The 18,387-nt window shown below is 38.6% G+C and overlaps 1 protein-coding gene across 5 annotated transcripts in view; it reads left to right on the top strand.

Annotated features, from left to right (window-relative positions):
* Nucleotides 1-18,387, top strand: part of DIP2C (disco interacting protein 2 homolog C) — a 311,009-nt gene that overhangs the window by 194,234 nt on the left and 98,388 nt on the right. For all 5 annotated transcript variants that reach the window (XM_035316876.1, XM_035316875.1, XM_035316879.1 and 2 more), the window contains 5 exons: nucleotides 5,356-5,481; nucleotides 6,326-6,535; nucleotides 12,232-12,363; nucleotides 13,703-13,822; nucleotides 14,786-14,983. In XM_035316876.1, coding sequence (XP_035172767.1) covers nucleotides 5,356-5,481; nucleotides 6,326-6,535; nucleotides 12,232-12,363; nucleotides 13,703-13,822; nucleotides 14,786-14,983 — 786 coding nt within the window. The remainder of the gene's footprint in view (nucleotides 1-5,355; nucleotides 5,482-6,325; nucleotides 6,536-12,231; nucleotides 12,364-13,702; nucleotides 13,823-14,785; nucleotides 14,984-18,387) is intronic.

Genomic DNA, 18,387 nt, shown 5'->3' with positions numbered 1-18,387 from the left:
AGCTATAGAAAACTGTGGTATTGCCCCATGTGTGGACTAGGATGTGGGTGAACTTGTTCATCACCCAACGATTCCCTTCTTGCCTCAGGAAGGGGAGGCTGATTTGCTTGCAGATCTGAGCCTGCAAGGACCAGACACACTGTCTTCCCCAGTGCAAACAGCTTGGAGAGGGCAGCTTGTCATAGAGGAAACCTGCCACTCATTATAGGTACACATACGTCTGTGTAAGGATGGGGGAAAGACTTGAGTAGAAATTCAAAAGAGACTTAGACAGAGCTGATATAAAGTGGACTAAAACTCCTGGCCAGCCCCTCTTTCTGTATGCCAACCCAACATCTGGCTACATAAAAAAATGTCCCACCAAATCCCAAGAAATGACATGTCAGGTCATCAAAAATGTAGGGAATAAATGGCTAAGGGACACAGCATTTGCTTCCATTTTTCTGGGCATTATTATTTAACTTTGAACACCTGTACTTGTTCACTCTACCCAGCTACCAGCAGTTACCACAGGTGTGTCCCTGGCATCTTCTGTCACCCAATTTGCCCTGGTCAGAGCAGGCTGCTCCCTCCCACATCGCCGTGCATTTAACAAGAGCAGTCTCTGAGCACCTGAGTCCTCAGAGTCTCAGCTCAACTCTGGGGGCTGTGTGCTGACCACTGAGTCTAGTCTTCTGCTGGCGGTATCATATCGGAGTGGTGTGCTGGCTCAGGCAGGGTATCACCTGGTGCCACAGATACCGGGAGGTAGGCTTGTTTCCTTTTCCACAGACAATCAAATGCATTGATGTGTCAAACACCCAGCCTTTAGGTCATGCTGAGGGATAAAGCTGGGAAAGACCATGAAGAACATGGTGTTCAAAACGAGCTGGTGCTGGGCATTGATGTATTTTAGTGCTGTTTTGTTTCTTATTCTAAGCCTTTTCAGTTAAACAGGGACCAGAACGTTGTGCCAGGTTACAAGATAAACCAGGCGAGAACAATGACTGTGCTAAGCCAAGCACCTCCTGGGAAACCTGGACAATTCGTCCTGCTGGTAAAATAAAGAGTTTACTGCTGGTTGCAGTAGATTAGAGTTTCTGATTATGGAGCCCTGTGGCTAAAGCCATGGGTCATCACTGTGGGAATCTGAGCTCATGGACCCAGCTCTGCACCATTTTTAATTCCTCTGTCTCTGGTCTGAGGCCTTGTCTCTTATTCAATAGATGGTCAACTATCTGAAGAGAAACTTTCTCTCTACCACATGCGGCTTCTTACAGCTCCACTTCCTCTGTATTGCACTTACAGACTTTGCTCACAGGAGTATGTTTGTCATCTCTGTCCTGTCATAGAAAGCAAAGGGAGAGAATAAACAGAGACAAACAAATGACTGAAAGCAAGAGCCAAGACTGCTTTAGATTTTCTGTTGAGTATTTCCTGTGGAAAAGCCAGGTGGGAACAGTGAGGATTTTGCTACCTATAGGAGTGCTTTAAAGGGTCAGGACCTGCAGTCGTTTCATCAGCTCGAACAGTGCAGTTACAATGTCACAGTCTTCTGCATAAAAGAACATTTCGCCTAAAAGCGTTCTCCTTCTATACAGACCTGGAGCTTTTTAGAGGGTTTGAGTGCAAACTGCATTGAGGTATATCCGTGTTTGAACCTCTGTCAGGAGTTTATAAAGGGTGAGAAATGGCAGCATGCCACACCTGAAAGAGAGGAGAGGTCCTTTTTTAGTTGATTTTTTTATTTTTTTTTAATTTTTAAATTAAAGCTCACAGCTGTGTGGCTTTCAATCTTCATACCTGAAGGATATTTTTTTTTCAGGAAAAATTAACAAGAAATCTGTATTTTAAAGCAGTGTTAATTCCTAATTTGATGAATTCAGTGAAGCTGAGTGTACCAGAGTAGATCGAGAAGATGGTTCAGACACTTGTCAGACCCTCAAGACAAGGGGCATCACCCTGCCAGAGACAGTTCAAAATGCTAGGATGATGTTCACTGCTGATGCTGTGTGATGTGTGGAGAATACAAACTGCTCTCTGCTGAGGGGATTTAGTAGGGTAAACAGTTTCTTGTCCCAAGGGAACTCAGGTGTGGCTTCTTACCCTCATTATACTTTTCCACAGTGTGTATCACAGCTATGGTTTCCTCCCTTTAATGAACAAGGAGTTTCTAATTACTATTCTCTGCATTCCCTTTATAAGTCTCTCTGTGTTTTTCTTTTTTTTTTTTTTTTTTTTTTTCAGTAGCTTCAAGGGACAGATTGTAGGCAAGCAGTGGGAAAGAAGAAGTCACATACAACACATTGAGCACTACAGCCAATCTTTCACCAAGCTAAAGGCAACAAACTACCACACTCTAGCTCAAATTGATGAGAAGTGAATCACCGTAGTCTCCTTTTGGTCAGATATGTATGTTTAGGTTTAAACTAAGAGACTACGCCTCTGGGTATGAGTGGCTCTAGTACTGTTTGTTAACAAGTCCAGCTGTATACAAGAATGTCAAAATAGGTTGAAGAGTATCTTCAGAAACCATCAGTAGGTTTTCATTCAGAAAGACCATGCCATCTATTGTCTTCTTCCCTCTACCTAATCCTTAGTCTTTTTTTTATGTACTTAGATACGCTTCATTTCACTAGCAGAGTTTTTATTCCTGGGAGTGAGCATTGCCTAAAGTTTTTTCACTCAAGCTGGACTGTTCCTGCAGCCTTTTATTCCTCTCTTCCCAAAAGCCTGTAAGCCCTTGGTGGTAGTTCCTGGACCATCTCTGCATGGTGTCTTCAGCCTTTTCTAGATGTGTCTCCTGTCTTGTTTTGGTAGCCCCCTGACTGAGTAATGTTTTCAGAACAGCCAACCTAGCAGGCTGCCTGGGAGCAGGTGTGCATATTCCTTCTGCCCAGCTTCCATATTGTTTAATCAGAGTTTCTTATCTTTTCCATTGTTTTATCTTTCCTGCTTTTTTTTTTTAAGAGTCCCGTTTGATTTATTCCACAGTAACCCACTACAAATAAACATATCAGGCATGTGCTTTATTAAGAAAACAATTCAATTCCTGGACTCCCATGGACTCATTGGAAAATGAAAACACTGCAAAGTGTGTTTTAATTATGCTGAGGGCTTTACCTCTTTCATCAAAAAAGAAATCCAAGTTTTGGCAAGTTAGGATTCAGTGTCCAGCTGTCACTAAGCATTTTAATAATGACTTTTTCAATGATCCTCCTTAAAAAAAAAACTTTTGAAGAACTTGGTAGTTACACCTCATCCTAATGCTTGTAGCAAATAAATAAATCCTAAGTCTAGTAAAACAGAAGTAATTCCTCCTGTCTCGATGAGCAAAATTTATTCTCTTCAGAAAATTGCTTCAAAAAACGATAGGAAAGGTCATTTTTTTACTGCTTGATATCCAATTTCTGTCTTTTGAGTGAAAACCAAGAATTTTCCCTGTTTCTTGGATAAGAAAAGCAAACTGTCAGTGAGCATGTTCAGTCCTGTGTACATGAACAGGACTGCAGGACTGGTGTGGAGTGATCAGCTAGGAATTTATTTTGAGGACATGCTGTTAGGTAGAGACTTACATTGCTTTTTTTTTTTTTTTTTTCTTAGTCTGATATTCTTTGCATAAAACTTTTCATCTGGTTTTAATTATAAGAAAGAATTTAAACCTACTTTAAAATAATGGCATCACAGAAGAGAAACTGTTTTCTGGTTTGATGTTAGCGTTGTAATATTCCTCTGTTTCGGTCCTTCAGCTTCATGGCTCTTTTATCATATGCTTTTTCTGCATTTCTTGTTGATTTTTTTGCTTTGCTTTCCCTGATGTGCTCATTCCCTTCCCAATTTAAAATAAAAGTGAAAAACAACTCACAGAAGCAGCTGATAATGTTCTTTTTCTTAGATTTACTTTTCCCTGCAGTCTTTCACTGAGAGGTCCTTAAGCCCTGGCAGAAGGTAGGGAGCACTATTCTTAAAAACAAGATATTGTGGCTTAGCAGCAGCAGATGTCATCTAATTCTTCCAGTCATCCTTCCCAGATGTTACGTACAACAGGGCACTTACACCGATGTGGTCCAACCATCAGCTCATTAAATAAAAGCGGTGCACATTATACCTTCCTCTTTTCTGTCGCTTTTCTCAGGAAATATTGCCTCTTCAGAGCTGCCACCACCAGCAGCAAGAAATAGGCTGCATGCTGCCCACCCAGCCTGCCAGAGCAGTCTTCAAACAGATGTAGGAGAAGCAGGATCACTCTGGATTAGACCCACTCTTATTCACAGATGGGCATAGCTGGGTTGTGCACACTACTTGTTGCTGCATTTTTTACAGCTAGCATCAACTGGTGAAAAGGCAACAGCTAGTGTGCTTCCAGGTGGTCAGTGAGTGGCATCTTCTTTAACCACAAGGGACTCTTATGGGGTACCATGTGTTGTGCATGCTGTCTCCTCATGCACATCCTTCCCCACACCGTAGAAATATACAGGCAGATAGTGCAAGGTATTAAATTAAAGGCAGGCTTATTTCAGTGTATAGTTGTGGTAGTCATTAAAGGATTTGCACAAAACAAAAAACGTATTATCAAAATACCTTGCTTGTATATTTTACACATGATAAGTGGACTTTTTTGAACTTGGGGAAGCAGACAGCTGCATATACACATGAGGAGTAGAGAACCTGTGCTCTGGGGATGTCCCCACTGAGAAGCAGACCTGTTGCTTATGTTGGAGCCAACCAGTCCAAGCTGGGTGTAACACTCACCCGCAAAGCAGAAGGCTCATGTTTAAAGAGCTTGTTCTTCTCATTCCACCTCAGGCCAACTTTCATAATTCTTTTTTCATGAATAAAGCCGAGCAATGGTGGTGGGAGAAGGATCTGGGAATGGGGACACCCACTGCAATTTTGTTGTGACACTTTGTAACTCTTACTTTTCGAGCAAAGGTTCCTCTTCGCTTGGTTTGTGTGACTTTTGTATAAATTAGAAACCTCATTCATTTCAAAACCAGGTGCTGTTAATACGCCACACTTTCACTGAAAACAATAATTGTTGCTGAAGCAACAGCTCACTTCAAAACATTATTAAATGGAGGTTTACTCTAAGGAAGCAGGGTTCCTACTCTTCAAATACTGTTACAGTGTTCTGGGAAAAATGTACAGCTCAAAGGATTTGTTTGTTGGTATAGCACTCTTCACTATGGCCTCTTTTTCTAGCATGAGGAGACATGGTGCAGTCCCTCTGAGATCCCGTGCATTCCTGGGCTTTCATCATTTCATATGCAGTGTCAGCCTCACTGGAGAACAAGCTAACCTGCACGCAGATGCACTGAATACACAAACAGTTCTTTTCTGTTTGAACACTAGCTTGAAATCTCTCTTTTCTTCCAGATGTCCACACAGAAGCAGTTCAGGCAGCCCTTGCTAAACATAAAGAAAGGAAAATGGCGGTCCCCATGCCCTCAAAACGACGTTCGTTGGTGGTGCAAACATCAATGGATGCCTACACACCTCCAGGTGAGCGTTTGTGTTTGTGCATTTTATGGAAATTTTTAAATGGTTCTTTGTGCTGCTATGAACTAATGGTCTAATGGACAGTAACAGAAATGATATTTGAAACACACTGAACATAACATTGAGGTATCTTGGAAGAGAAGAAGGTGGAAAGTCAGCTGGGGCAGTTTCCATGACTGCTTCGCCCTTGGTGGTACCTGACCTAGTGTTAATCGTTTTGATCTTATGAGGCTCTAACTATGGTGAAGTTGTCATATAATATGTGACTGAAGGTATTATTCAAGTTTCTGGTTTATTCCTTAATTCTGCAATGGAATGCTGTCTTTAAAATTTTACATACCAACTCTTTAGGAATTTATACGGTCTTTTACCTACTTACTACACCGTGAAAATACTCCACATCTTATGCATTCTGATACTCACTGAATTCAGCTGGGACTCAATTTCTCACTGAAGGGTAGGCTTTTTACAGCTGGACAAGTTTTTTCAGACTTGTGGACTGTGTTTGGGAAAGTATTTGGGGTATTTTGTACTGTTGATATGTGGCTAGAAATCTTCAGAAGATCTCCAGCCTCATTAGAAGGGAAGCAACTTCTATAATCCTTATCTGTTTTCTTGTAGAATAATATACAAGCCATTGAACTAGTGCATGAAAGCTCTCTCAGTGTAGTTAGCAATTGTCTTTAGTTTCAGGGCTCTTGGTATTACAGAATTTTCTTATTGTGTTTGCTTGCCTTTGTGAGTTTTTCTTAATGACAGTTTTCTTTAGATTTATAACATGAACATGTCTTATTTCTACTTAAACAAGCAAAAGTGCTGCAACTAACAGGCTGTTTTTAATTATTAGATACTTCTTCTGGTTCAGAAGATGAAGGCTCTGTGCAGGGTGACTCCCAGGGAACTCCCACCTCAAGTCAGGGGAGTATAAACATGGAACATTGGATCAGTCAAGCGATCCATGGCTCTACCACGTCAACCACTTCCTCCTCCTCAACACAAAGTGGAGGCAGTGGTGCTGCACACAGGCTAGCTGATGTTATGGCTCAAACGCATATAGGTTAGTATACCAACATTTTCAGTATCTTCAGTTTAATGTGAATTTTGTCTCTCACATTCAGCTGATGCTGCTATTACAAAAGGCTTTCTTGTGCTTTTTCTTCCTTTTCTGATTTTATATATTTTATATTAAAAACTACTCTTACAATTAAGTCTTATTAAAAAATGCAATTTAAATTTGGGGTAGACTTCTGTTATGGCTAACAGTCTAGCTGTTGGCACCCAAGTATCTAAAATATTTTGCTTGAATTCCATTACTTAGCACTAAAAGAGACCTCTTTAGGATCCATCAGTAAGGAAAATTAGTGCATGCAGCATTAGGGATTGCTTGCACACAAGTTTCTCCTACTTCTGCAATAGTTTAATTACACGGTTAGAGGGATTTTACGTAATTCTCTGTTAAGAGTACGTGCTCTTAATTGAATCTAGAATTGGCTGGGATATCTAACTATGATCAACTTTGAGAAAGACTACTATATACCTTTATAAAAGGAAGCTGGTATTATTATTAATAGCTGGTTTATATTCTTTGCATAGATCACAGGAAGTCAAGGCTTTCTTTCTGTTATAGACCTAAACTTCACAAACATTAACTGTTTCGGGATATTGTGCTATTGCCATTAGTCTTCATTTAAATGAGGTGGCTATTAGAATGATTAGGCATGTAGAAAGCAAGGCTTGTGCTCCCTTCATTCTCCAGTAACTGCTGTTAATCATATGAAGTATCTGCTTTGGGTACATTCTTACAGTGGCTGTTTATTGGGTTGTCTCACTAAAATATGTTGGAGCCTATATTGGAACAGATCAAGCAACCTTGCTACAGTTCTGTTGCACACACGTTTATGTTACTGTTCCTCATCTGATTATTACTTTTCAAGTGTATATATAATGAGACACATGAAAACATCTTAAATGTTCCTGATTTTATATGCTGGAACAGTAGTCCATGTCCCTTTTTCTTTTGCTGTTGGTATAGCTTGATGTAACACCTGTATTTTCACATGACTAATCCTCTTACCACAGTATGGAATTGCTGAATTGCAGGCAGGGGAAGAATTTGTATTGTATTCTTAAATTCATGCCAAATGAATAGCTTAGAACCTTGTTTTAGAAACACATACACTTCTGAACACATTAATCATTGCATTTGGTTATTTTCTGTGACTTCATCTTGAAATGCTAGAGGAAATTATAGCATAGAGAATTAAATTTATCCAAACTCTTAAAAGGTTGCATTACTCACACACCAAATCTTATGTGTCTTAAAATATAGCTTCTTTATAATGTGACATTTCAGTAATTTTAAATCTGGCAGAGTAAATCTTCTTTTATAATCACTGAGTTTGTGGTAAATAATACAGCATTTTTAGAGCTAAATTAAGATGACAGTATTGTGTGGAAGAAGAAAATACTATTTTTTATTTTTTTTTCCTTCTCCTCTGTTGTTGACTGGAATGATCTCTCCTTTGAAGAAAGCAGATAAGCTTACCTCATTGTAAATATATTTTCATTCTGACAATTAGATACCTTAGACAGCAACTCTAGTTGGACAGTAGTTGTGATGTAAAGTTTGTTTGGATATGACTGATATCTGCTAACAGGTTCAGACTGTGATCTTAAGGTTACTGTCTTTGTTGCTAAGGCCATTGGAAAAGTAACAGAAGCTGCACAGATGATAATTCTGAGGTATATTCACATGACTTGATGTTTATTTGGTCCATGGAGTTGTTCTCCAGATCAGTTTACAAGAAGCAAATCATCTGTAAGTATGTAAGGATATGCTGCCATACTCTGGAGATGCAATTTTGAGAAGTACAAATTTAAGGGGCAACAGGGAAGACCTGTAATGATAACCAAAAAAAGCCCTCCATTCTGACATCCACTGGGATTTGACTTCAGAGCGCATCACAGAATCAAAGGGAGATTTTTCCAGTGTAAGTGCTGTAATACGGTCCTGAGAGGGAATTTGATAAAACATTTTGGCTATGATGCAATCAAAGTTCAGCTTTCTGTATCATTTAGATTATTTGCATAAGCTGTTATATGTTTATTATCTTACACTGTTTATTTAATTTCATGGCTGCTGCTTTATTATGGCCTAAGGTCTAGTATAGGGTAGATTTCCTTTAAGTATTTATTCTCAGCTATAAGACACTCAGGTGTCTGTATGAAACTACAGAGAGAATTTCTAGTTTGGCATATGTTTCAAAATTGTGTTAGGCATTTATTTAACTTGGATATCAAAACAGTGAAATCTCTAAAAAATATTTACCGTTCATTACATCTTCGAGTCAGTACTCCATATATTTCTAAGGTCGATAAGCTTTCATTTGTCTGCATTATATTTTTTGGACCTATACATATATAAAAATCAAGGTGAGAAAGCATCCCAGGGCTTAGAAAGTTCATGTAATGTTAATCACACAGTGCTTAGCTGTGACTGTAAATTTAGATAGCTTAACGAGTTAAATATCTCACTATAAATTTTTGGTCCTGTAGCTGCTTTTAATGTTTCCTTTATATGTTTCAAATATGTTTCTGTTTGGAAATCAAAGGCCTCTATTGGTATCGAAGGCTACATAGGTTTCTAATAAAAGCAATGTAAGAACATGTGCCATGAGGCATGATGGATAGTTCTCTGACAACCTTAAAATTCTTATGTGATCTGAGAACAAATATTAACTTATGATACAGGAAACTAGTTTAAAATAGCCTCTGTCACCTGGATAGTAATACAGGCGAAACCTGGCTGATATAAAAAGCTACAGCTCTTACTTTGGGTTTCCCATCCCTGATGAGAAGAGCCAGCTTGCTTGGGAGAAAAAGCTATATTCTCATCAAGTGCAGTATTGTAAGGATGTTATTTGAATTCCTGGGGACTCTCCAAATACATAGTGTTTATTTGTGCTTCCTAACTTCCACCTAAGTGGAAGTATTCCTCTACCTCTTTTCTTCTCCTTAAACATGGTGCTCTGTCAAAACACACCCTCTATCCCTACATGAATGTGCTCTGGATTGTTGGTTCTTTTTCATTTTCATGAAAGGGGGTAGATTGTATCACTCCAGTAGCAGAAATGAAGGGTCTTAACTGGAAACAGCTGTTCACTCTGTGCTCTTCTAATGCAAGAATATTGGAAGAGATGGGGAGAAGAGGTGATGCAGATAAGTATGTCTGATGGAGGAAATTCTTTGAAGTCATGCAGCTGTCACAGTTTCTATTTTTTAATCAACAGATGTGTCAAGATGATTATTCTTAACTAAGCCTCAAACAGTACTTCAGGTTACTAGACATAAGACCAAGCAGCTCTATATATATTGTGTTCATAGTCTATGCCTGGATTGCTTTTCTACACACACACACAAAAAAAAAAACAACAACAAAAGAATTTCGCATAACGTAAGAATTAACATTTTCTTTAGAAGTCATTTGGACCAAATTTTTGCCTGTGTGACTTTAATTTCTCCAAGCTTGACTCTGAGAAGGGAACTGACTGAGGATTTGTAAATCTAATGAATGAAACCTACAGCTGTAAATATGGCCATGTTAAGACATCTGTTAAGAACGTCCTACAAAGAAATAGGGCAAGGCGAGCCTTATTGTTCATCTTCTGCTGGATAAGGATTCTTCTTAATAGAAATGGAAATAGCAGATGGGCAGAGCGTGTGATAAAACTGCACTCTTTGACCAGCCAGTGGTGACCACATAGGGAAGAGAATTCATTCTGGGTAATTTCAAGCGCCAGTGCTGCTTGTTCAAAAGAAAAACCTTTTACAAAAGAGCAGGAAGCTTCTTTCCCATTCTATTTCATCCTGCTCTGCACCATGTGTTGCAAAGAAGTCCTTGGTTTCAAATCTATAGATGTGAAGGGAAAACATCTCTGCTCTGCAGTGCTTTGAGTCACTTATCTTCTCTCCCACACATTAAAAAAAAATCATATCAATGTAAAAACCTGAAAGGAGATACTTTAACTCAAATTCAATTTGTCTTATGAAGTCTGAAAGATGGAAATATTTCGCTGAATAGATGTAAACAATTATAGCTAAAAAAGATACTTTCTCATGTTACTAATAGCTGACTAAGTACAATTATTTTCTTAGTCATGACCTCCTCTCCTATTTGCATAGCAGAACAGCATTATAAGTAAAAGATAAAAAGATAAACATCAGCATTTTTTAATTGTCTTAGTTATTGGGTAATTCAATCGTGATCTATAAAAAAGCTGCCACTTAGAAAGAAGGGGCAAAATTGCGCTGATTCTAAAATACTTGATAAATGACAAGACTTCTCAAATGAAGACATTATTCAAATAATTACCAATAAAAGCTGAATTGTCCAAGCTATTTTACTTCAGCTGGTCACTTATAACACAATATAAGGTCTTTATTTCAGTAAAATGATAACAGTGGATGTGATCAGAATCAGGATGCTCAACAGGACATGTGCATGTTGCAAGACATTCTTGAGTGGCACAATAAAAGCCATCATGTGTTTTCTTCAACCAGTTACAGTGGGGTCTATACGATGTTCATGAATCATATTTTCTAAAATTCTAATTTTCTAAAAAGTGAATTACATTTCAGATGAAATTCACTGTAGAAGTTGGTATTACAGTAGATTTACGACATCAATAATACTTGTAGGACATTTACTAAAACGTGCATCTCTAAAGTAATATTGGAACAAAATTATTTTTTTTCCAGAATTTTTGTCTGCTGAATATTCTTTCCCTGTTCTAAAATGGAGAGCATTCTTTGTCACTTCAGTGACAGCAATATGAAGACTTGTCCTCTTTTCTATCTCAGAGGTTCCTGGGGATCATTTATGTCAATAAAGAGAGAAGTTGTTATTTGTTCATGGTATTTATCTCCATCTACCCTAATGCTTATGAAAATGTGGAATAAAATTATGAGACAAACTGTAAAAATAGTATACAATATGTAGGCAATACAGACTCAGACTTGAAAACGTGTGAAAACAAACTGGAGCATGCTGAGTTATCAGGCTATGAAGGAGAAAGATTAGAACTGTGGAATTGTTTAGAAATGCTGGAATAAGTCAGATGGATTTGTGTTTGCCTTCTGGAAAGCATATCTTTGTTATGCAGAAGAACTGAAATAGCTCTTTCTAAAAATAGTAGACAAGCAAGTGTCCATGCGGAATGTAAAGTTCATGCTTCTTTACATTTTATTTCTTTCCCCTAGATTCCAACCCTGCTGTGATTGATTTTTTTCTTAATAAAATGATTTCCTTTTTCAAGTAAAATTGTCATATTCAAAATATAAAAGAGATATGCATTGGCACTTGCAAGTAATTGGCAACGTGCCATATTCCTTCTATTTCATAAAACTAAAGCAGCAATCTGTGAGAAGTATATTTGTCTGGGTCTTTTTCTATTTGAAGCTGTCCACAAACTTTAACTTGGTATAAAATTAAATGTCAGCAGAGAACCAACAATCTAATTAGATCTTTTTTTTTCTTTTTTTTTTTTTTTTAGCCTATTGCTTATATTCTTGTAGATATATGGTACTTGGTGTAATCAATGGAAACACGTTAAAATTATGATGTACTTTATAGTTGTATACGTTCATTTTGTGCCTGTTTGGATGTTGAAAAAAGTGTTCTTTCCTCTCCCCTTTATTCTTCTGCCCTTCAACACTAGAGCTACATGGTTAAACCTTTTAACTTATTTTTCACAGAAAATCATTCTGCCCCTCCAGATGTTACCACTTACACCTCAGAACACTCAATACAAGTAGAAAGACCACAAGGATCAACGGCACGGGTGGCACCAAAGTACGGAAATGCTGAACTTATGGAAACTGGTGATGGTATGTCAAATAGCAAAATTGTTTTCTCTTTGAGTATTGTAACCTTTTTATAGTTAGCGTATGCATCTGTTTTTTGTTTCTTCTGGGCACTTGTCATTTAGAAACACCTACGTGGTTACAGCATCTTTGCAGTCCTCAAATAAACTGTCATACATGAAGCTGACATAGAGAAATATTTCTTAATCAGCCCAGCTGATTCCCTGTAGAAATTGTTTGGCAAATAGAAGCAGCAGGTCTCTCTAGATCGGCTTTTCTGCTTTTATCATTCTGTCTGGTTACAGCTAGGCTGTTTTTTAAAGGACAGAGAATGCGGCATATAATAGGATGGTTACATCTTGAAAAGTGTCATGATTAAAGTTTTATTTTCTGAGTACATTTTTTTGAAAAACAGTTATTTGTAAACCCTTTCTTATTTACTGCTCCTCTTTTCTAAAATGTATTCAATGATACCTCAGCAGGGTGTGGAATTGTTGACCAAGTGTATCACATCTAAACTTAGCAGCTTCAGCTATAAAAACCACTTGGCAGAAGTGTTGGAGCCAACCGTATAGAAGGGTAGGAAGTTGAAATTTCTGCAATGCAGTGACAGAAAGTTATTAGTTCAGGATCAGATGACATGAATGCTGCAGAGGCTTTGCACTCTGCCAGGGAAAGGGAGGGGGGAGGTGTTTGATGGGATTATATTACAAAAGTGCCCCTTGCCCCACACCGCTGTTCATAATTGTGTTTTTCAAAGTGCTGTGTGGACAAGCATGCTCCCTTTGGAGACTGCTGGCTGATGGAATTGGCTGTAGGGATGGTTGGGGAATACAGGGTCGTGCGGAAGTAATACAAAGATGTCAGCCATGTTCAAGATGGATACTGGACAGACATCCACTGCAGGGTAAAGAGCAACCCAGAATAAATGATGGGGCAGAGCCTATGACCCGTGCTTCTTGCTGAACTACAACCAGTGATCATGGGTAGAGCCAATGTCCATCTTCTCAATGACCATCACCAATGCCACCTAGAAGAGTTCTCTAAGGTTGCCAACGCTCTGTAGGGAGGGCTTTTTCACTGTGCATCTCTCCCCCAGTCTATGTGCTTTTCCCCTCTAACTTTGCAAGCTCACTCTGATGTTATTGTATTTATTGTTTTTATTTGCACTAGGCATCATTGTTCCTTTTTGCTGAAATTATCTTAATGTCTTAATGTTGAATACTTGAGTCACACTCATGGTATGGCATGAAACTGTAGTTGTGGTGGCCTTGCAGTCGTAGCCTTTTTCTTACCCCAATTAACGTCTGGTGGCATTCAGCGTAGCGGTCAACTGATGTCTCCATTGATCCCTGTCCTGCAGGAGTACCAGTGAGCAGCAGAGTGTCAGCAAAGATTCAGCAGCTGGTCAATACACTAAAACGGCCCAAACGACCACCATTACGAGAGTTCTTTGTAGATGACTTTGAGGAATTGTTAGAAGGTAAAATGACTGTTTTTCAAAAGGTTTGGGGATCTCTTATTAAAACTCTGTAAAATGTTTCTTTCGCGCATTGACTTTCTAGAAAGCTAAGTAAGCCCTCCCTGTACTGGCAAGTACTAAAAAGTGTCAATATTTAGTGGAATTTGCTTGTAGTGAGCTTGGATGTAGTGCAGTGGAATCAAAAGTCTCTGTTGTTTGCTCATGGTTCTGCTTGCAATGAAACTGCAGAAGAGAGGGAGAAAAAGCCTTGCTCTGAGAATATTCAGCAGTGCGTTAAAACCATTTCTTTTGAACATCAATATGAAAAAACCATCAGTGAAGGAGCATGTTAAATGTTTTATACGTCCTTTGTTTAACAAAGGAACAGAAACAAACAAACAGAACAAAAACAAACAAACAAAAAAAGCACTAATTGTAAGATAGAAACATGGATAAAGTCAATAAATGGAAATTTGTTTTTAAGGAGGCCAATGCTTTGAGAATTAAGATTTGTCAGGATATGGTGGCTTAGTCCTCATGGCAGTTTATAAGAAAGCACTGCGACAGAACATGACTTAAATCAATGTATTACTGATGACTTAACTGAAGTACAATTTTTCAGAAGTTCTGCAGTTCATCTTATTACTGCATTTTTGCCAAGAAAAATTATTCTCCATCTCTCTTTAGGAATGAAGGAAGATCGATTATTTCTAAGATAAATATATGCATGCTGCCTCAGCAGTTTCTTTCCCTGCTTGTAAAACTAGTGTCAATATAAGCACATGCATTCCTAAGATGTTTCAGTGTCCTCTGTTAAAATTAAAACTTAATTATTCTGTTTTATGTCTCCGTTGCTTCTCAATACCTTCTAACGTGTTGTTATTTTCAGGATATTTTGCAAAGGTAACTTATTCTCTTGGTTACACAGGTGTACACAAGGTATAGAATTTACATGGTAACTGTATATCTTTTCATAATCATAAGTTCAACAGCCAGATCCAAACCAGCCAAAACCAGAAGGAGCTCAGATGTTGGCTATGCGTGGGGAACAATTAGGTGTGGTTACAAACTGGCCGCCTTCTCTGGAAGCAGCTTTGCAGCGATGGGGGACCATCTCACCAAAAGCTCCTTGCCTAACCACTATGGATACTAACGGAAAACCACTGTATATTCTCACTTACGGTGAGCACTCTTCAAACTCCTTGTGATTTTATATATAATACGTAGTTGTATGTATATATATACTAAATATATAAATATATAGTGATAAAGCCCTCAAACAATGCATCTTTTCCATTTCTTAGTAAGGTAAAAAATCTGAAGTTGTTGGTGTCCAAATATGAATTTCTGAGGTGTTATAGCATGACTTATTTCACAAAGAGGAAAAGAGCTGAGTTGATACATCCATGGAATCACATACGATAAATTAAAACCACCTTGTAAATAGAAATACATGCTAGGACAGACTTTCCTAAAGATTAACACCTGTTAAGCCTGGGATATTTTCCAGGCTTTGTTCTGTTAAAGGAGAACCTGGTATACAAAATTTACCAGCTTCCTGAAAAGTTAAAATAGGATTTTTCCCATGTTTTTGCACTTTACTGACATTGCAGTAAGTGTAATATGAATTATTCCTCCTGATACGTAGTTGTACAGCTAGCAAATACACCCCCTTGGAATAGATTTGCCAGGATATATTTGTGTGATCTTTTGTATGTCGATTTATTTCTGTATGTTCATTGCGCTGAGAGAGGCCAAATGGAGACAAACATAAGGATATCTTTGTCAGATAACTCCCAAATAGCTTCTAATTTTGAGAAGTTCAGAGAGCATTTGGGAGATGTTCAAATGAATTATTTTGAATAACCATCAAAGTTTGAAAGCAAGTTGGGACATTTCTGTATGTTATTGGTATGAATATAAAAATGATTTTGCTTTTTCTTAATCTTTATTTCTGCCTTCTCAGGGACCTAGAGTCCTGTGCAAATAATATTTTTATATGCTGTGATACAGAGGTGTGTCTGCATTGTTCAGTGCTGAATTCCCCCTTCTGTTCAGGATTTAGGCTCAGTGATAGTCCTTGGCTGAAAAGATGTTTGCTGCAAATTTGGGATTGCAAATACAGTTAAGGGCTTTTAAAGCATAACAGAACTTTAGAAACTGAAGGTCATGCATGAAACATTTTCCCTTCAGGTACTTCTTAGAGTTAAGAAGTTACTTAAATTAGGGAGCAAAGATGATTCACCACTGATCGATGTTTTTCTTCCTTAAGGACATTTACTTGTAACTAGAGAAGAATTTTTATGTTTGCAATTATATGTTTGCAGAAGAGCAATTCATATCATCTCCTGAATGCCCTAAATAAATTTGACAGGACAGGAAATGAAGATGTTAGTAAGAATCAGACCATTTCCAAATATGGGATTCTGTCCAGAGAATCTGAGCATATGTCCTGTTTCTTCTGAAGAGCTGTAAGCTGAACAAAGCCTGAGGAGCTCAGCCACCTAGCCTTTCCTAAGCTAAGTCTTCCCAAATCCATCTTCCAAGTTGTCCAAATCCTCAGAAAAGTTAGACTTTTTTTTTTAATTTTATCATTTAGCTGCACTGATTTAAGCTTTTTTTTTTTCAGTAGTTCCTCAAGGTTAGAAAAAATCAAATCCCCCTCCTTTTATTTTTTAATAAATAAAATAAATTACAAAACCACAGTTCATAGAAGATGGAGTGAATTCTCTGCTACCTAGATTTCAAGTGAACATTCTTATTCATGGGATATGCAAATTCATTTTGATGTAATACACATCACAATTTCCTTTACTAGTTTTCTTTACATGAATAACAATTGCTTTTGAAAGATTATTATTATTACGGATATGCCATTTTATTCATGACTTTATGAATGATTTTGCTGTAACTATGCTATTTTGGCTCTGTTCCGAGCAATTGTGGGCATGGCATTTTAAAAAGTTGAAGACTAACAGAAATTAAGACTTGAAATCAGCAAAGACATTCACATGCATGAATTTTTATCCCTGTGCATAGTTCCCCTGGCCCCTGTGTAATGAACTTTTGAAAGATGAGGCTGCCCCCAGTCCTACCACATGGCATTAATATGACACTTCCTTTCCATGTGGTGTGTATTTCCTTGTATCAGATGACCAAAACTTGAAAATATCAACACTGAGAACTTCCAGTAGCCTCTGAGTTTGTATTTCACAGTTCCTTTCATGTTCTTTGATAATTCAAGGAAACACTATTTCCAGGACTTCTCATATGTTCACAATTTTGACAAATATTCGAGATTTTAAAGAATAATTCCAAATTTCTAGAGGTTCACTCCTGGCGTATTATGTTTCCACCTTCAACGTGTTATCTCTGTTTACTGTTTCTGCTCCAATCTTTTCTCATATCCTCTCTAATATCTGTGTGGAAATCCTCATTATTCAGCTTTCTAGGTAGGAGCAGGATCCTGCACGACATCTTTTGTTCCCTACTTTTTTCATACAAAACATCATTTCCAGTTTCTTGTCTTTGCATGGAGGAATCACAGGTTTGACTGCTTATTCCAGATCTCTTTCCTTCTTTCCAAATTGAGTTCCAGGGCTGTTCCTGTGACAGATTTGTAGCTGTCAGCTAAAACACATCACGGCTAAGAAAGAGTACTTATTCCCTTCACACCACGCATTTTCATCTTCTCCTTTCTTAATCAGTGTAGACAATATTGCCATTTTGCCAGTCACTTGGGCTGTTACCCGAGTATGATAAATGACACGGGCATTTCTTTAGTTTTGTACAGCCATTCTGTATCTGATCATTGCAGGTTATTTTGGGGGCAAATCTCCTCAAATACAGACTTTTCTCCGCATCTGCACAGCTAAATCGCATCCCATCTATCACAATAGTCTTGATTCTTATAGCAGCCTTTCTCTGGCCCCCAAAATCATAGATTCATACAGTTATTAAGGTTGGAAAAGACCTTCAAGATCCATGGTCCAATCATTCCCCTACCACCAATGTAACGCACTAAGCCATGTCCCTAAGCACCACGTCCAACCTTTCCCCTGACTCCACCACCTCCCTGGGCAACCCGTCCCAATGACTGACTGCTCTTTCTGAGAAGAAATGTCTCCTCATTTCCAACCTGAACCTCCCCTGGCGCAACCTGAGGCCATTCCCTCTGGTCCTATCACTAGTTACCTGTGAGAAGAGGCTGACCCCCAGCTCCCCACACCTTCCTTTCAGGTAGTTGTAGAGAGCAATGAGGTCTCCCCTGAGCCTCCTCTTCTTCAGACTAAACAACCCCAGTTCCCTCAGTCTCTGCTCACAGGACTTATGCTTCAGGCACTTCACCAGCTTCATAGCCCTTCTCTGGACACGCTCCAGGGCCTTGATATCCTTCTTGTAGTTGAGGGGCTCAAAACTGAACACAGCACTCAAGGTGTGGCCTCACCAGAGCAGAACACGGGGGTGATTGCCTCCCTGGTCCTGCTGGCCACGCTATATCTGACATAAGCTTGGCCACCTGGGCACACTGCCGGGTCATGTTCAGGTGAGCATCAGTCAGCACCCCCAGATCCTTTTCCTCTGCA

This window comes from Oxyura jamaicensis, chromosome 2 (assembly GCF_011077185.1).
Source record: "Oxyura jamaicensis isolate SHBP4307 breed ruddy duck chromosome 2, BPBGC_Ojam_1.0, whole genome shotgun sequence".
In the NCBI taxonomy this organism is placed as follows: domain Eukaryota; kingdom Metazoa; phylum Chordata; class Aves; order Anseriformes; family Anatidae; genus Oxyura; species Oxyura jamaicensis.
This window is presented reverse-complemented; position numbering and strand designations above follow the sequence as displayed.